The sequence below is a fragment of the Pteronotus mesoamericanus genome, unplaced genomic scaffold (genome assembly GCF_021234165.1).
Source record: "Pteronotus mesoamericanus isolate MK-2021 breed Mesoamerican mustached bat unplaced genomic scaffold, CSHL_Meso_final contig_73, whole genome shotgun sequence".
Taxonomy (NCBI): Eukaryota; Metazoa; Chordata; class Mammalia; order Chiroptera; family Mormoopidae; genus Pteronotus; species Pteronotus mesoamericanus.
Window position 1 is genome coordinate 30609817 of NW_026555245.1, and position 16391 is coordinate 30626207.

General features: G+C 36.7%; 1 protein-coding gene across 1 annotated transcript in view; it reads left to right on the top strand.

The window, feature by feature from the left end:
* CCDC171 (coiled-coil domain containing 171) overlaps nucleotides 1-16391 on the top strand; it is a 289149-nt gene that overhangs the window by 238025 nt on the left and 34733 nt on the right. Inside the window, exon 25 of the mRNA XM_054583183.1 lies at nucleotides 6110-6262. Within this exon, the coding sequence (XP_054439158.1) occupies nucleotides 6110-6262 (153 nt within the window). The remainder of the gene's footprint in view (nucleotides 1-6109; nucleotides 6263-16391) is intronic.

Consider the following 16391-nt stretch of genomic DNA (forward strand, 5'->3'; position numbering starts at 1 on the left):
AGTAAACTAGGAGCTGTTTTCCTTTTTCTCAAAATTTATTGTGTGCATTATAGATTTGCTATCATTTGTAACTTTAATTTTTTCTTATTAAAATAATCTCATAGCCCTCTTTCAAATTACATTATCTAGAATTAAAAGAGATTTTGGGGGAGTATAGAAATATGTGACATATTTGGATAGAATAGGGATTCAATAATGTGCTGCAAATGCTTATTGAGCCCCTTCTACAGATGGATGAAATCCCTAAGAAATCATCTGAAGTTCTTTTACTTGAGGTAAATGTTGATTTAGGTTACATAGGCAAAAACTGGTAGCTCAGAATTAATGTTGTATAATAATTGAGTTTGAGATCTTTGAAATCCTGTTTTCACAGCAAAATTCAAGATGGCTTTGCTTTTGTACTTTTTTCACTCAGTAGAGGAGAGAGCATGGATGAAATAGATGCATATGAATGTTGTGATAGACTAGCTGTGCAATTTTATGAAACTCGGAGGGCCTAGGTTAATTCTGCTGGCTTCACTGAGAGACTTTGTATGATAGACAGCCAAAAAACAAACAAACAAACCAAAACCAAGAAACACTAAACTAGTCCAAAGCAAACCTGAGAACTTGCAACACAGAGAATGAGAATGAGCTTTGGAACTGAACAGACATGGATTTGAATACCAGTTCCAGTCTTTATTAGCTGGGTGGCCTTCAGTAAGGTACTTAGTATCATCAGTGACCCTCAGTTTCTTATTCTGTAAAGTAGAGATAATATGAGTCTTACAGGAGTGTTGCCTAAATTAGAAGAATAGGCAAAGCTCATAATGTGGTGACTGGCATATAGTAAGTGTTGTTAGAACTGGGGTCTAGGCAAGCCTCAGAGCGCGGGAACTACAGAGGAAGTGAGAATGACTTTGAGCAAAGGTGACCAAGCCTAGGTTTTATTGACTCCTATATTTTCCAACTCATTAGACGATTTCTGGTGGTAGAATGTGGGGTTCACCTCTCTCCTTGGTGTACTTTGGGGCATTTGTGGGATTGACTTTGAGTGGAAAGTTGAGGTGAGTACACATGCCCCTCAGATTGCATTGACTCCTTTGAGGCTACAGGCTATACTATGGCCCCAGAATACCCAGTGTAGCTGTGACTGTCAGTGAGCAAATATAGACAGGTGGTGTAAATATTTCCCCTGGCAGGTGTCTATATTGCAAATATTTCCCCCTGTTTGTAACTTGTCTTTTAATCTTTGTAACAGGATTTGTTGTAGAGCAAAAGTTTTAAATTTTGAAGTTCAATTTATTGATTTTTTTCTTTTATGGATTATACTTTTGGTATCCTGTCTTAGAACTCTTCATCAAGCCCTAGATGCCAAAGATTTTCTCTATTTTCTTCTAAAACTTTCCTGGTTTTATGTTTTACATTTAAATCTATCTGTGTTCAATTTTGAGTCAATTTTTACTAAGACATATGGTTTAGGTTGTGGTAATCAGCATTCTAACATGGCCTACAAGACCATTCCCCCTGGTGTATACGCAATTTCCTACTCTTGAGGGTGCTTAAGACTGTAAATATGAGATTGTCCTGCATGGGTCTGATGTAGTTAGATGAGCCTTTTAAAAGAAGGTGAAGTGTTGGAGAGATGCTTTTCTGTTGGCCTGGAAGGAACCAAACAGCCATGCTGAGAAAGGAGGGGTTCACTTGGCAAGGACCTGGGGGTGGTCTTTAGGAGCTGAGAGTGACCTTGGCTGACAGCCAGCAAGAAAATGGAGACCTTTGTTCTAGAACCCTAAGGAACTAAATTCTTCCAACAACTTGGAAGAGGACCCTGAGTCGCAGATGAGGTCACAGCTCCAGTTAACACCTTGATACTGGCCAGGTGAGACCCTGAGTCGACAACCCAGCTAACCCATGCTAGACCCACGGAAGCTATGAAATACTAAATTTGTATTGCTTTAAGCCGGTACATTCTTGATAATTTGTTATGCAGCAATACAGACTTGGTATCCTGGAGTGCGGTGTTGCTTCTATGCTTATGTAGATGAGGGTTCTGATTATTGGAACTTAACATCAGGAAGTAGGACATACATGCTTCCAGGCCCAGTGGGCTGGTAGGTTGTCTTCTGGATGAGAGGCTCCTGAGGCCCTACTCTGCTTTCCTGTTTCTAGGGCTCTTTCTCTTTTGGTCTCTGGGGAAAAAACCCAGTTGCTGCCACCTGCCTCAGCACCTGTAAGGGAAGAGCGGACTACTCCGCTGGACTACCCCTCCAGTTAGTCTCCAAGTGATGCAGAGGAGTGTTCTCTAAATGTGTTGATTGCTTACTCTTATTTTTGAGCCAGCATCCCCATATATATATATATATATATATATATATATATATATATATATATATATATACTTATTCCTTTAAAACTTACATACATCTGTTACTGTTGCACAAGCTCTAAAACATAAAACCTAGAAAAATAGAAAGTTTTAAAAGATTTTTGGGAGAAAGATTAAAGAGTTCATGTAATATAAAAACTATGGAGACAGTAATAAGATCAGTGATTGCCAGGGGGTGGGGGCAGGGAGGGGCGAATAGGCAGAGCAGAGAGGATTTTTAGGGCAGTGAAACTATTCTGTATGATACTGTGATGATGGGTACATGTCATTATATATTTGTCAAAACTCACAGAATGCACAACATGAAGAGTCAGTCCTAATATAATCTGTGAATTTTGGGTGATGATGTGTCAGTACAGGGTCGTCAGTTGTAACAAATGTACTACTCTGGCACAGGATGTTGATGGAGGAGGAAGCTTTGGGTATGCAAGGAGCAAGGGGTATGTGGGGACTCCCTGTACTCTCTCCTCCATTTTTCTGTGAACCTAAAACTGCTCTAAAAAATAAAGCCAATTAAAAGAACTAAATATAAAATAAAGCCTATATATGAAAATTCTCTATTTTTTCCCCAATTTTTACTCACTTTGGAGACCAAATATATCCCAGTGGGTTTACAAGACAATAGATGCTCCTTTTTAATAAATAAATAAATAAATAAATAAATAAATAAATAATTTTTTTTTCTGTGGTATGGATTGGCACTGGTACCTTCACTTGGTTCATTTTTCAGACATTAATGTTTTCTGTGGATATTTTAAGGGAAAGGTAGAAGGATTTCACAATGCAGAGAGTCTGCCAGTGGCATCTTTATTCATTTATTTACTTTCTTTGTATTTCAGCATGAACTGTTATGCATCCTATATGAGTAAATTAATTTATGGCTTCAATTATTTTACATAGTGTAATCTTTACAGCAGTTTACAATGAGATAAATATTTTAATCTTCTATATAAGTTTTACTCTTTTTCTCGTGAAAAAGTGCTCCAAAGTATTCTTGAACTTAAGTATCTATTATGGGATTATCTCAAACAAAAAGAGAAAGGTTCCAAATCAATAGACCTTTTCTTTGATGGCATGTGACTACCATCACCGGTATAGAATAAGCATGCTATCTAGAAAATATTTAAAAAACCCTCCCCATATAAAACACATTCTGCCACATCAAGGTGAAGTGCCATTTGTAGAAGAAACCCTCGCTGCTCCATTGAAGGCATTTTATGGAGAAAGTGTTATGAAAATTGTTGTTTGGAAACATTTCCAGAATTGTAAACTGTTTTCTAAAAACAATCTAAGTCTATAAAAATTTATATGTGCATAGAAAAGTTTCAAAGCAAATTTCCTAACCTAATAGTGTATTTTGAACCTTTGTTAAAAATGTAAAATATATTTAGTATGAAATATATTTGTTAAAATATTTATAAAAACATGGCATGTATTAGTTTAAAGAGAAAGTGGTTGATACAGGGAAGTTGGTTATTTTCTAGCCAAAATCGCAACCCAAAAATTTTTGTATAATTGATAGGATTAAAATATTGTCACGCTTTAATCAACACAATCATCAGGACATTTCTGCCATTTGATTCTTACCTGTTAAGCCATGTGTGGTGAGAGTGTTGAGGGTGGGGATTTGGAATCAGACGTACAAATTACTACCTCACAAACATAGAACAACGATATGACTCCAATGAAACTCAGTAGATTTCACTTTTTCAGGACTTTCTCACATTAGGGTTAAGAGGGTGTCTTTGCATTAGATTTTTAATGATCTGAGCTTTACAGTAGTTTTGGAAATAGGCAAGACAATGACTTTCTTCCTGTTTCAAAGAAAGAAGAGTTGGGGGCTCAGAGAGATGGTGCGGCAGTGCCCAACATCACAAAGCTAAGTAAGTGACAGTGTGGCCCCAAAACAAAACAAAACAAAACAAATTGAAATGAAACATAAAGAAAAGAAAAGAAAGAAAAGAAGTAGAACTGGTGATTCTTGGTCCATTATCTCAATGGAGAAGATGAATGAATTTGTAAGAGTGGAGAGAGACTTGGCATAGGAAGAAACAGATATGATTTTATAGTTACTTTTACAAACTTTTGAAATCTAGGGAAATATTTTGTGTTAGGATCAGCTGTAATCTTACCTTGCAATTACTTAAAGTGAGATAGATTAGGACATGTGAGATGTTTGCAAACATGAGGTCATACCATGTTTAGTTAGTGCTGGGTGGCAGAATTCATTTTTGTGTACTCTGTCCTTTTTTGCCGAGAGCTCTGTTTTTGTTTCTTTTTTTGACTTGAACAGAGTATGGTTAATGCTTTATTTCTTACAGTTGTAAGGTTATATTTTCCCAAACATTTTTATTTTTTCCTATAAGGTATTTGTATGCCAACATGTGGCTTCAACTTGTGGTTTTTCATCTCATTTATTCATTCATTCAAACAAGTGTTTACCATGGGCCACCATCATCCCTGATGATACAGAGATGACGAGGCGTAATATCAGGCTTTAGGAGCTGCTTAGCATAGTGACGATAAACATGGAAAGTAACACATTTCTGTTAAAGCAGTACATGTAATGATAGAAACAAGCATAAAGGACTCCCAGAGAACCACAGTACAAGTTAATACTGCCTTTGGGTTCAAAAGGGGCTTCTTGAAAGAGGTGTGTCTGAGCTAGATATCTGAGGGAAAATAGGAATTTATTTGGCAAAGAGGTGTGAAGTGTTTATCCCTTAAGTACAAATATTAACCTACTTCTCTTTCTCAGACATTATGTGTGTTGAAACTTATCTTTGTTCACCAAATTGTTGCTTCATGTACATTCAGAATTGCTCAAATATCTAGTTTCTCAAAGCTTTCCCAAATTAGACTCTTCAGATTAAATGTAATTTGGAAATTTTTAAACTATTTACCATTGTACTAAGTTGTGACTGTGGCTGGCACACTTTTTCTTGTAAATAATATAACATAGTTGAATGTGTCAGAAATATTTGATTTTATTTTGCTATGTTTGAAGTATTTTGAAAGACTTAAAAATATGTAATAACATTCTTGAACTTAAAATTCACTACAGGTTGCTTTAGAAGAAAATGTCTATAAAATATTATTATTTGTAATATAAAGGTCTAAGAATCCCCCAAATATTATACTATTTAGGGGAGAGAAAAAGGTACCAGCACTTGCTTGTATTATTTATTTTATGATATATAGTATAATAATAAGGGCACTTCTCTATTATATGAATCAATGTAATTATGCTTTTCTTACAGTATATGGATGATATTATTTACTCTTAAAAAGTCACAGGATTATTCCAGTTCCTTTTGTTTAAAACCTTTTTTAAAGGTGGATTGAAAATTTTACTAATTCAGCTCATTTTGAAATATTTTGCTTATATATCCATCTGTTGTGCGCTGTAAGATTAAAATTTAGGTCAAATTACAACTTGAATTTATCTTTACAAAAAAAATAAGTGTGCCATCTTTAAAAACTGCATTCTAAATTTTAAGCACAATAGATCAAAGTACATCTAATTTAAATAGTCTGGAGTCTCAATTATTTTCTTCCAAACTTTCTTAAAATAGTCACTGTTCTCAATAGAAAGTGTGAGGTTTATCTTTGTTATTTTTTTAAAAAAGATAAAAAGTAGTTTATTTAAAAATGTTAATGATTTTGCTTTCAAATTATGGAAATTCTCCTTTGGGGACAGCTTTATTTGAATTGTATGTGACATTATTTTTATTTCTTTAGGCTATGATTAAAAGTTTCATGGATGTCTACCAGCTTGCAGGCACTAGAATTGCTACATTAGAGAAGGAAATGACATCTCATCGAAGTCACATTGCAACTTTGAAATCAGAACTTCACACAGCTTGTTTGCGTGAAAATGAAAGCTTACAATCAGTAAGTCCTAAGGTGTTTTTTTCTTCTTTGAATCTTGGGTCTCATTTACATTCATGTATTTATTGCTCATAAGATAACTTGCCAATACATATAATTTAGGGTAGGTGATCAATCAAGCAATATAAAATTATTAGTGTGGAGAAAACTTTGAAGGAAGAAAAGCAATTAATTTTCCATCGTATCATGTATAAAGATATGCATATTGTTATCCATGCTAAAACACTACACCAAGATTCCTTTGTGTTTGGCAGTCCAGCTGACAGTTGGGTTTGGCAGTGTGCATAGTTAAAGCTTACAACTGTCTGAAGATTCAGTGTGTCCCATTAAGACAGAATATTATTAATTATGCGTATAACCAAAATGGTAATTAGAACATGTGATTAATCTCTGTAGAACACTAGACTTATCCATAATACATGCCTAGCTAAAATGCATGTTGTGATTCATCTATATGATTAAAATTCAGTTTCAGCAGTCATTTTGTCTTAAAATTTTAGCCCATGATGAAATTGGGCTCATTTAAGAATAAACAAAATTTTCTACATGTGAAATATGTGTTTGGAGAGTATTTTGAAAAAAAGGAATATATTTGTGATAAAAGGGAATAAAAGAAACATTAAAAATTTTTTTTCTCAAAAGGCAGATGTATCAACAATGATAGAGGGTTACCAATAATTGCAATGTCTTTTTTCCTTTTTGGTTTGATTACAGTAGATCAGGGTGACTTGTAAGTAAAAGCAGTATTCTCTCATTCAGCTCTTGACCCATTTGAAATGATATATTCAACAGAAAAAGAGCATCAGAGCAAATGGATGCACAGTTGTGTTTTGATTCTTCAGCTCCTTGAGGGTCTTAGCTCAAGTGTCAGCATCCCAATAAAGCCTTAAAGATCATGGTATTTATTTGCAGCCACCAACCCTCCCTCCCACCCAAACTCTGTCGCACTCTGCCTGGGACTGCCTATCTACTTTCCATTTTTGAATAATATTTTTTACTATTGCACTTATCATCAATTGACATGTAGTATATTTTATTTATTTGCTTATTATTTATTTGCTTCCTACCCTCAGTAGAGTATAAGTTCCATAAAGATAAGCAGTTTTGGGTGCTTTCCTCATGGCTGTGTAGGCACCCTAGTGCCAAGAACAGTCTGGCCCACAGTAGGTGTTCACCAAATGTTTATTTCATGAAAAATACTGATAATGTATCCAGGAAATGAACAAACCTGCTATTTGGGACCTGAGATGTGAGGTCAGTTGAGTTCAAATGACTTTGTTAATTTCTTAATGAGACAATAGTGAATTTGATGTCCACCAAGAAAAATTAAAATGAAGAGGAAACTTTAACATTGTTTTTGAATAAATATTTGGAAGTTATCCTAGCCTTTCTCTGAAATACCCATTTCTCTCTGCTAACTCTCTGACCCCACTGGTTAATATTATATTATACCATTGAGGTTATGTCAGCTTTGTTGGTATCAGTAAAGCCTTTTCGGGGTCAGTGATGTTTGAGCTAACATCTGAAGGCTGGACAAGAGTTATCCAGGGGCAGAAGAGAGTAGTTTCAGATCAGGAGGAGGGGAATGGGAACATCTACAAGGACTCTGTGATGGGAAGAAGAACTTGAGAAAGACCAGTGTGGCTGGGATAAAAAGAACAAGGGCAAGAGTGTGAGGTAAGGATGGAATAGAGGGGAAAGGTCAGACTTTGTTGTCTTTGTTTTAAGAGCAAGGGAAAAGTCATGGTAAAACTTTAAAGACAGAGTGGCGTGCTCAGATTTGCTTTTTTAAAAAAGATCACTTTGTCTGTGGTGTGAAGAAACAATTGGATAGGAGGAAAAAAAGCAGAAAGTGTGCCAGACAATTTTAGGATTTTTGCTTGCGGAAGTGGATCAATGATCTCATTTGCTAAGAGAGAAGCAATACAACAAGATGGACTATTGTGAGTTTAGTTTTGAGTGTGTTGAGTTTGAAGTACTTTTGAAACATCAAACTGGAGCTTTTAAGAAGGTTGCTTGATACGGAATTTAAGCAAGACGCTTCATGGGTATATGAATTTTAAGCCATCATCATATAGATGGGACTTGTAGTTGTTAGCAAGAATGACATGATATAGGGACAGTTTCTAAAGTTAGAAGAGGAAAGGGCCAAAGACTGAAACTTGGAAAACTCCAACATATAAAGATTGAGTAGAAGAAAGTAAGACTGCAAAGGAGGCTGCGAAGGAACAAAGAGGTAAGAGGAAAACCCAGAAAGTGTGGTGCTATGAGATTGAAGTATTTCTTTTTAATTGATTTTTTTGAAAGGTTGACGGGGGGAGGGAGAGAGATTTGTTGTTCCACATATTTATGCACTCATTTGTTGATTCTTGTGTGTGCTCTGATGGGGGATCAAACCCACCACCTTGGTATAGCAGGACGACACTCTAACCAGCTGAGCCACCCTGCCAGAATGATACTGGAATATTGTGAGAAGGGTGACATGTCAGTAGTGTAATAAGCTGCTGAAGATCAAGTGAAATGAGGATTGAAAATGGCATTGGGATTTAATACATGGAGGCCCTTGGTAACCTTAGCAAAGGCTCTTTCAATAAGAGGTGGATAAATAAGGGAAAATTGACCAAAACAAACAAACAAACATTGAATTTAATCAGCTATCTCAAGGATTTAGCTGTTAAGTGTGAGTCACAGGAGTGGAGTGTTCAGAGGATTCAGGGAGCTCTGTTGAAAGATGGGAGTGACTTAGCATGTTTCAATGCCTTTTTAAATATTGGCCTCCAGAAATATGGTTTTGGCCCTGAACACTGTACTGTCTACTTTAATAATTAATTTCAGTTATTATCTTTTCACACTGTAGCTTTCATTTGACTAGTGTTTGTATGATGTATCTTTTTCCATTCTTCTCTTTCACCTACATTTTATATTTACAGTGGGTCCATAGAAAGGTACACTTTGGTTTTGTTTTATTTATCTATCTGACACTGTCAAGCTTTAATTAGGTTATTAAACCATTTACATTTAATATAATTATAGACATTTTGAGGTTTTACCTACATTTTATTTGTTTTATGGGTTTGAAGGTGATAAGACAATCTCTGCCCTGGTGGTGAGGGAGGAGTTCGTTCTGCATGGCATCATCAGAAGAAAGTGCTGAGAATCTGAGACATTCGTCAGAGTTTTTGAAAATGTATAGCAACTGATACTGTGTTAAGGGGGAAGAACAATCAAAACATGTTTTATTTTGTTTTGAGGAATAAGCCTTATATATAGTACATAGTTCCTTTTACCTTCTCAGTTAAAGATGTCCAACTCTCCAAAGCAGCCTGTACCTGCTGGAGCCCAAGGCTGCTTGCAGCAGTCGCTCCAAACCCTGCCTTCATATGCTCCCCGTCTATTCTTGTACTATCCAGTCCCTGCTTTTTGCTCTATAATCTGATTAGTCTGACTTGATTCTCCCTCTGACTGTTTTGCTCTTGATGTGCTTGTTTGGTCTCCCTAGCATTGTTATTTTGATCATCCTCACACCTCTTCTACTGCGTCCTCAGATGAACTTGCTCCAGGACCCATCCCACCTGTCATAGTCTTCTTCCCTCGTGTAAGCTTTTAGAGGCAGGCAGGCCTGGGTGCGCTTTCTGGCACTGTTATTTATTATCCATAAACACTCTAAGCATCAGTGTCTATATTTGTAATATGAGGTCAAAATTGCCTACATTGTTGAGTTGTTATTGGGAGCATTGAAAGACACAATGTCTGTTAATAGTAGCAGGAGCTCCGTACGTATTAGTTCTCTTCCCTACCCATAAAAACTTTTCTGATAATTACATATATTTACTACAGCTAAGCTAAGAAATATATATAACTAGGAGGAAATCTTTTTATGAGTAGACAAAAGAGTTAAAAAAAACCCTTAAATCAGTGCTTTTGGTACATAGTAAATACAGCATGAATGTTAGTTGTTGTTATCATTTATTGAACTGAGAACAGTCGGTATATACTCATCACTATCTTTTCCGGTCATTTCACTGGATAAAAATAAAAAATAAATATTCATTATTAATCAAAATCTTAATTTATCATGGCATTGAAATGCATAGAAAGAGATCGGTCATATTGTAGACATGAATAGCCATCTTTAGAAACTGCGTCCCTCTTTAGGTGACATTTTCATTTTTTCATTCAACAACATCTAATAATAATGCCGAAGTTCATCTAAGAGTTCTCATCAGTTGTACACTTGCCAGTACTTTAACGTTTTCAGTATGTTGGTCTTTGACCCATTAACTTAGGGCTGCTCTAGAGCTTTTATCTTGAGTAATAGCAACCAGAAAGGGCTTTTGAGTCCCATACAGCCCAGTGGAGAACAGTACAGCAGTCAGAACCAATTACTTGTGGGTGTTTGGATGCCGGCAAACCCACAGCTATGGAGAAACATATGATATTTCAATCTGTGAAACACAGAATGCCAAACCCAAATACTTCACAGTGAGTTACGATGCTGCAAGCTACAGCATTGCCTTGCCTCATTACCACTGTGTGTTTAAGCAGTGTGTTTCCAATTCTACAGTACTTTATTTATGAGAAAGTAATAAATTACAAATCAGAGGAGCATTTTGGTTAGTATCTTTGCACGGGAGATACCTTTGTGTCATTATGTCAGATTTGATAGTTGTCAGTGGTTTTGCTAATAAAAGTGAAAGGGTTAGGTATCTTGGTTTGGTTTAGATAAAAATAAAAAACTAATATTCCCCTTTCTCTTAAGTTCTCAAATAACATTTTGTCACATTTATTTTTATTATGTTTTCTTGACTGAGGAAAGATTGTTTGTTAGTATTAATATTGTGGGGATATAGAAACTGATAGAACTTAAGGTAAGTTGCTTTCATAAACCTTCAAATACTTTATTTCAGTTGATTCTTGATATTTATTATTGAGTTTTTGGCCCTTCAAGAAAAATAACTTTTTTAAACGAACCATAAGCCTTGACTTAATTTGTTGAGCGAGGGAGCATTTTAGAGGTATAAAGTATAGATTATCAAGTCTTACTCCTACGTATTTCACTAAAACCCAATTAGATTACAGCCCAAAGCCTCTGATTTTTCTTCCTTTGGTCTGTTAGACTTTCCTGTGAGACTGCAATGTAGTTTAAGACAAAACTCTACCATCGTGACACTTTGAGTATAGTGACAATATGACTATTATTCAAATATTTAAAAGAATAATAGTCAGGTGGAATCATAGAGTGCTGTGAGAGTGTACGAGCATAACTGGGGGACCTAATTTAGGCTTGGGGTGGTCTGCCTGAGAAGTTGAAATCTTAGTTGAGAAAATGAAAATTAAATAGGAATTGACAAGAGAAAGCATGGAGTGCTCAAGGAATGGAAATATGTCTGTATGATTGGAGCAAAGTGAGTTAGGTGGAGAATTGTTGGAGAGGAAACCAGAGGAGGAGCGTGCCCCGAGAGCTGTGATTCTCCGCTGGGTGGAAGCGCTCTGAGTGAGGCATCTCCCACAAGTGCACTGCAAACATCTACTCCTTTTGCTTTATGTAGTTACCTTTCCAAAATGCAGGTTTTATTTTTTTTCTATTTATTCTCAAAATTCGCTGACATGTGCTTCCATAATAACATCTGCTGCTTTACCCTTTTGCTAAACACTGCGTACTTAGATGCTCATTAAATTCTCCTATATTTTTATCATGACCTCCAGCCCTGGCCTTTGCTTTAAATAAAGGAAACATAAAATACCAGAAGGTGGGACAGCATAGTCAACATGCAAAAATATTCCTTGGTCCTTGACATGCATATCCAAACGTGTAAAAGTTCCTCATAGTCCAGAAACTCAAGCTCTTTTGCATAATAATCAGAGTCCTGGAGGTAATAATGTATATTCCACTGGCCTCACATCCCCTTTCCAGCATTTTAGTTTTTGTATGATGCAGTTTAATAGGATAAATGAATGATGTCGGGCATGATATTATATTATAAATTTTATATTCATAGAAATATAAATGTAACATAATTGTATAAGCATGTTATTTCTGTAATTATAAACATTTTATATTAGATATATGCATTTTATATGTAAATTTAAAAGTAGGTAAAAGTAGGTTCACAGTTGTATGTGAAACAGTTATTCTTGTATTATTATTTATTATTATATTATTTTCTGTGTGACCAACAGTAAACCAACTTTAGCCCCACCCTACATTTATATAATTCTGTTTTTAAGTGATGAAATATTACTGAAAAGTTGATGAGCAAGGAGTGGCAAGAATGAAAATGTTAAACTCTGATCATTATAATCAGTGATTAAGTTGTAGAAATATAGATGGTCATTTGGCAGTTCAATACTTCAATAATTTTTTTTAGTTGTTCCAAGAATGGCAGCAACTACAAATGCTTCTGAGTATTTCTTCTGCTATTTTATCCTCACTAAATTGAGTTCTTTGAGGGCTTTAGTTGTCTGCTGGATTTTTGGAAGTCTCTACTTCAGTTTCCTTTTTTTAAAATACCCATTCATTTATTTTATTTTTAAATAATTTTTTTACATTATATTTTATTGATTATGCTATTGTAGTCCCACCTTTTCACCCCTTGCCCCCTCTATGCAGGCCCCCCCACTCCCTGAGGCAATCTCCACACCACTGTCCATGCCCGTGGGACATGCATATATATCCTTTGGCTACTCTATTCCCTATGCTGTACTTTACATCCCCATGACAATTCTGTAGCTACCAATTTGTAGTTCTTAATCTCTTCATCTTTTCCGCCCCATCCCCCACCGCCCTCCCATCTGGCAACCATCAAAACATTCTCTGTATCTATGATTCTGTTTCTGTTGTGCTTGTCTGTTTATTTTGTTTTTTAGATTCAATTGTTGATAGATGCTGCCATCTTATTATTCATATTTTTTTGTTGTTGTTACCTTCTTATTGTTCATATTTTTGGTCTTCTTCTTTCTTTTTTTCTTTCTTCTTCTTACCTTTTAACATTTCATATAGTGCCGGTTTGATGGTGATATACTGCTTTAGCTTTTTCTTGTCTGGGAAGATCTTTAACTGCACTTCAATTCTAAATGATAGCTTTGCTGGGTAGAGTAATCTTGATTGTAGGCCCTCACTTTTCATCACTTTGAATATTTCTTGCTAATCCCTTCCAGCCTGCAAAATTTCTCTTGAGAAATCAGCTGACAATCTCCTGGGGCTTCCCTTGTACTGGGTTGGCCAAAAAGTTTGTTTAGTTTTTTCCATAGACTAAAAGACACATTTTTCATTTTCACCAATGACTTTATTGATTTGAATATTCTGGGTATGTCGGCTCTCTCCTGCGTGGTATAATGTTGATTGTTCTCAATTAATACCTCCATTTGATCACTATCAACTTCAACTGGTCTACTGACCATGGAGCACCATCCAGCTAGAAATCTCCAGCATGAAACTTCACAAATCACTTTTGATACATACGATCAGTCACAGCACCTTCTCCATACACTGCACAATTTTTGTTGCATTTCAGTTGAGTTTTTATACCTTTCTTGAAATAATAAAGCATAATATGCCAAAAATGTGTATTTTCTTCTATCTTCAATAAATGGCTGCACAAAAATACACCATTTTGATTAGTTTTTTTAAAAATGCACGCTGATATGACAGCTGTCACAATACAATCTAACAAAATTATTTCAAATGAAGTTAAATGTAACTAAGTGCTACTAGAGCCATTTTATGGAAAAAAACAAATGAACTTTTTTGCCAACCCAATAACTGCTTTTCTCTTGCATCTTTGAAGATTCTCTCTTTGTCTTTAACTTTGGCATTTTAATTATGATATGACTTGGGGTGGGACTCTTTGGGATCATCTTGTATGGGACTCTCTGCACTTCCTGGACTTGTATGTCTATATCCTTCACCAGGTTAGGGAAGTTTTCTGTCATTTTTTTTCAAATAGGTTTCCAATTACTTGCTGTCTCTCCTCTCCTTCTGGCACCCCCATGATGCAAACATTGGTACACTTGAAGTTATCCAAGAGCCTCCTTACACTATCTTCATTGTTTTGGATTCTTTTTTCTTCTTGCTGTTCTGATTAAGTGTTTTTTGTTTCCTTATATTTCAAATCACTGATTTGATTCTTGCCTTTTTCCATCTACATTGTTGGTTCATTGTACATTTTTCTTTATTTTAATGACTATATCCTTTATTTTTGACTGGTTCTTTTTTGTAGTCATTGCTCTTTTTTATGCTGTTGAAGTTCTCACTAAGTTCAGTGAACATCCTTATAACCAGTGTTTTAAACTCTGCCTCTAGTAACTTGCCTGTCTCCATTTTGTTTAGTCCTTTTCTGGAGTTTTGTTCTCTCCTTTCATTTGGGCTATGTTTCTTCATCTCATTTTGGCAGCCTCCTTGTGTTTGTTTTTATGTATTAGGTAGAGCTGGTATGTCTCCCAGGGTTGGTCGAGTGGCCTAATGTAGTAGGTTTCCTGTACAGTCTAGTGGCACAACCTCCCCTATTACCTCAAGCTGAGTACTTGAGGTGCACCCCCTATGGGGGCTGTGTATACCCTCCTGTTGTAGTTGAGCCTTGACTGTTGTTGGCACATCCAGTGTCAGCCACCACCTGTGTTCTGTCTGGGGCTACACAGCATAAGCTACAAAACATCTGCAGATGGCTGCTACTTTTCCTAGGCTTGGAGAAGCCCAGGTGAGACCAAGCTGTGAACCAACACAGGCTGCTGCTAGTGCCAGACCCAGGGCAACTTAGCCAGAGTTACAGAGCTCACTGAAGATGCTGCTTGTTTGAGATAATTTGAGATAAATCTGAAGCATAGGCCAAGATAGGCCCCGAGAGTTGGGTGGGGTAGGGCCTCAGGGAATCATCAGGGCAGGGCAAACAGTGTGAGCCAGGTTGATGGAGTCTTAGGTATGGTGCCCATCTTCCAGCTCTAGGCTCATAGCTCTGTGGGAGTAGGGCTCGGAAAGGAACAATGGCCTCTACCAGCACTTCTGTCTGGGAGAAAGCTGTCCCCCAGCTCTTGCTCTGATGCTGGAAAATTCAGGTCCTCCTTGGATATCTCTGCTGCCTTTCAAGCACTGGAGCTCAGAGGGAGCCAGTCTTAAGTCTGTGGACAGATCCTTTAAGAGGATCTGCCAGGGATTCCAGCAGGTTCCATCTTCCACAGCCTCAATCCCCATTGTTTTTTACAGCCAGGCGCTATGGGGACTTCTCTTCCTGGCATTGGACCCCTGGGCTGAGGGGCCTGGTATGGGGCTGGGACCCCTCACTCCTGAGATATCCCTCCTGATTTTTATTCACCACATGTGGATGTGGGACTAGTTCGTTCTGCATCTCTGCTCCTCCTACCAGTAATGATGTAATTTCTTCTTTAATTTTGTAATTGTTGGACTTCCATTCAGCTCAATCTATGACAGTTCTGAATGATGGCTTTTCTATAGTTTAGTTGTAATTTTGATGTGGTTGTGTGAAGAAGCGACCCATCTTTACTTAGGCCATCATCTTTGTTTGACTTCAGTTTTTAACAGACACCTCAAACTCACTGAGGTCCCAAACTGAACATGTTATACAATGTTACCACTCCCCATTTTTCTAGATTCTCCTTTCCCTACATTCCCGATGTCTGACATAGCTATCCCAAGAAGACCCCTACCATTTGTTCCACTTTTCCCTCTACCATGAATATTTAATCAACTGCTAAGTCTTATTGTTTCTACCACTGCAGATCACTAAGATTAACTTTCTCCTTCCTACCCTTGTGGTCACATTAAAATTTCCTGGGACTATTGCAGTGGTTTTCCGACGGGTTTCCCCGTATCTAGATCTCCCCTTTCCATCCTGCCTGCCACATTAATGCCCGTGTATCTTTCCAACTTACAGATATGGTCAGGCCGTAGCTTGACTCAAAACATTTTGGCTCTGCACTTTTTTCTAGATTAAGTAAAAATTCTTTATCATTGACATTCAGGAATGTTCTGACTCCACCTTGTTATTTTAGTTCATCTCCCAATTGGCAGAAGTAAGGGTTCCCTTTGTTATGTTCATTTATCACTGTATTTACCTGTCTAAGCACTAAACAGTAGCCTGACTTGTATAATCAATTAGTTGTGTATGTATTACCATAT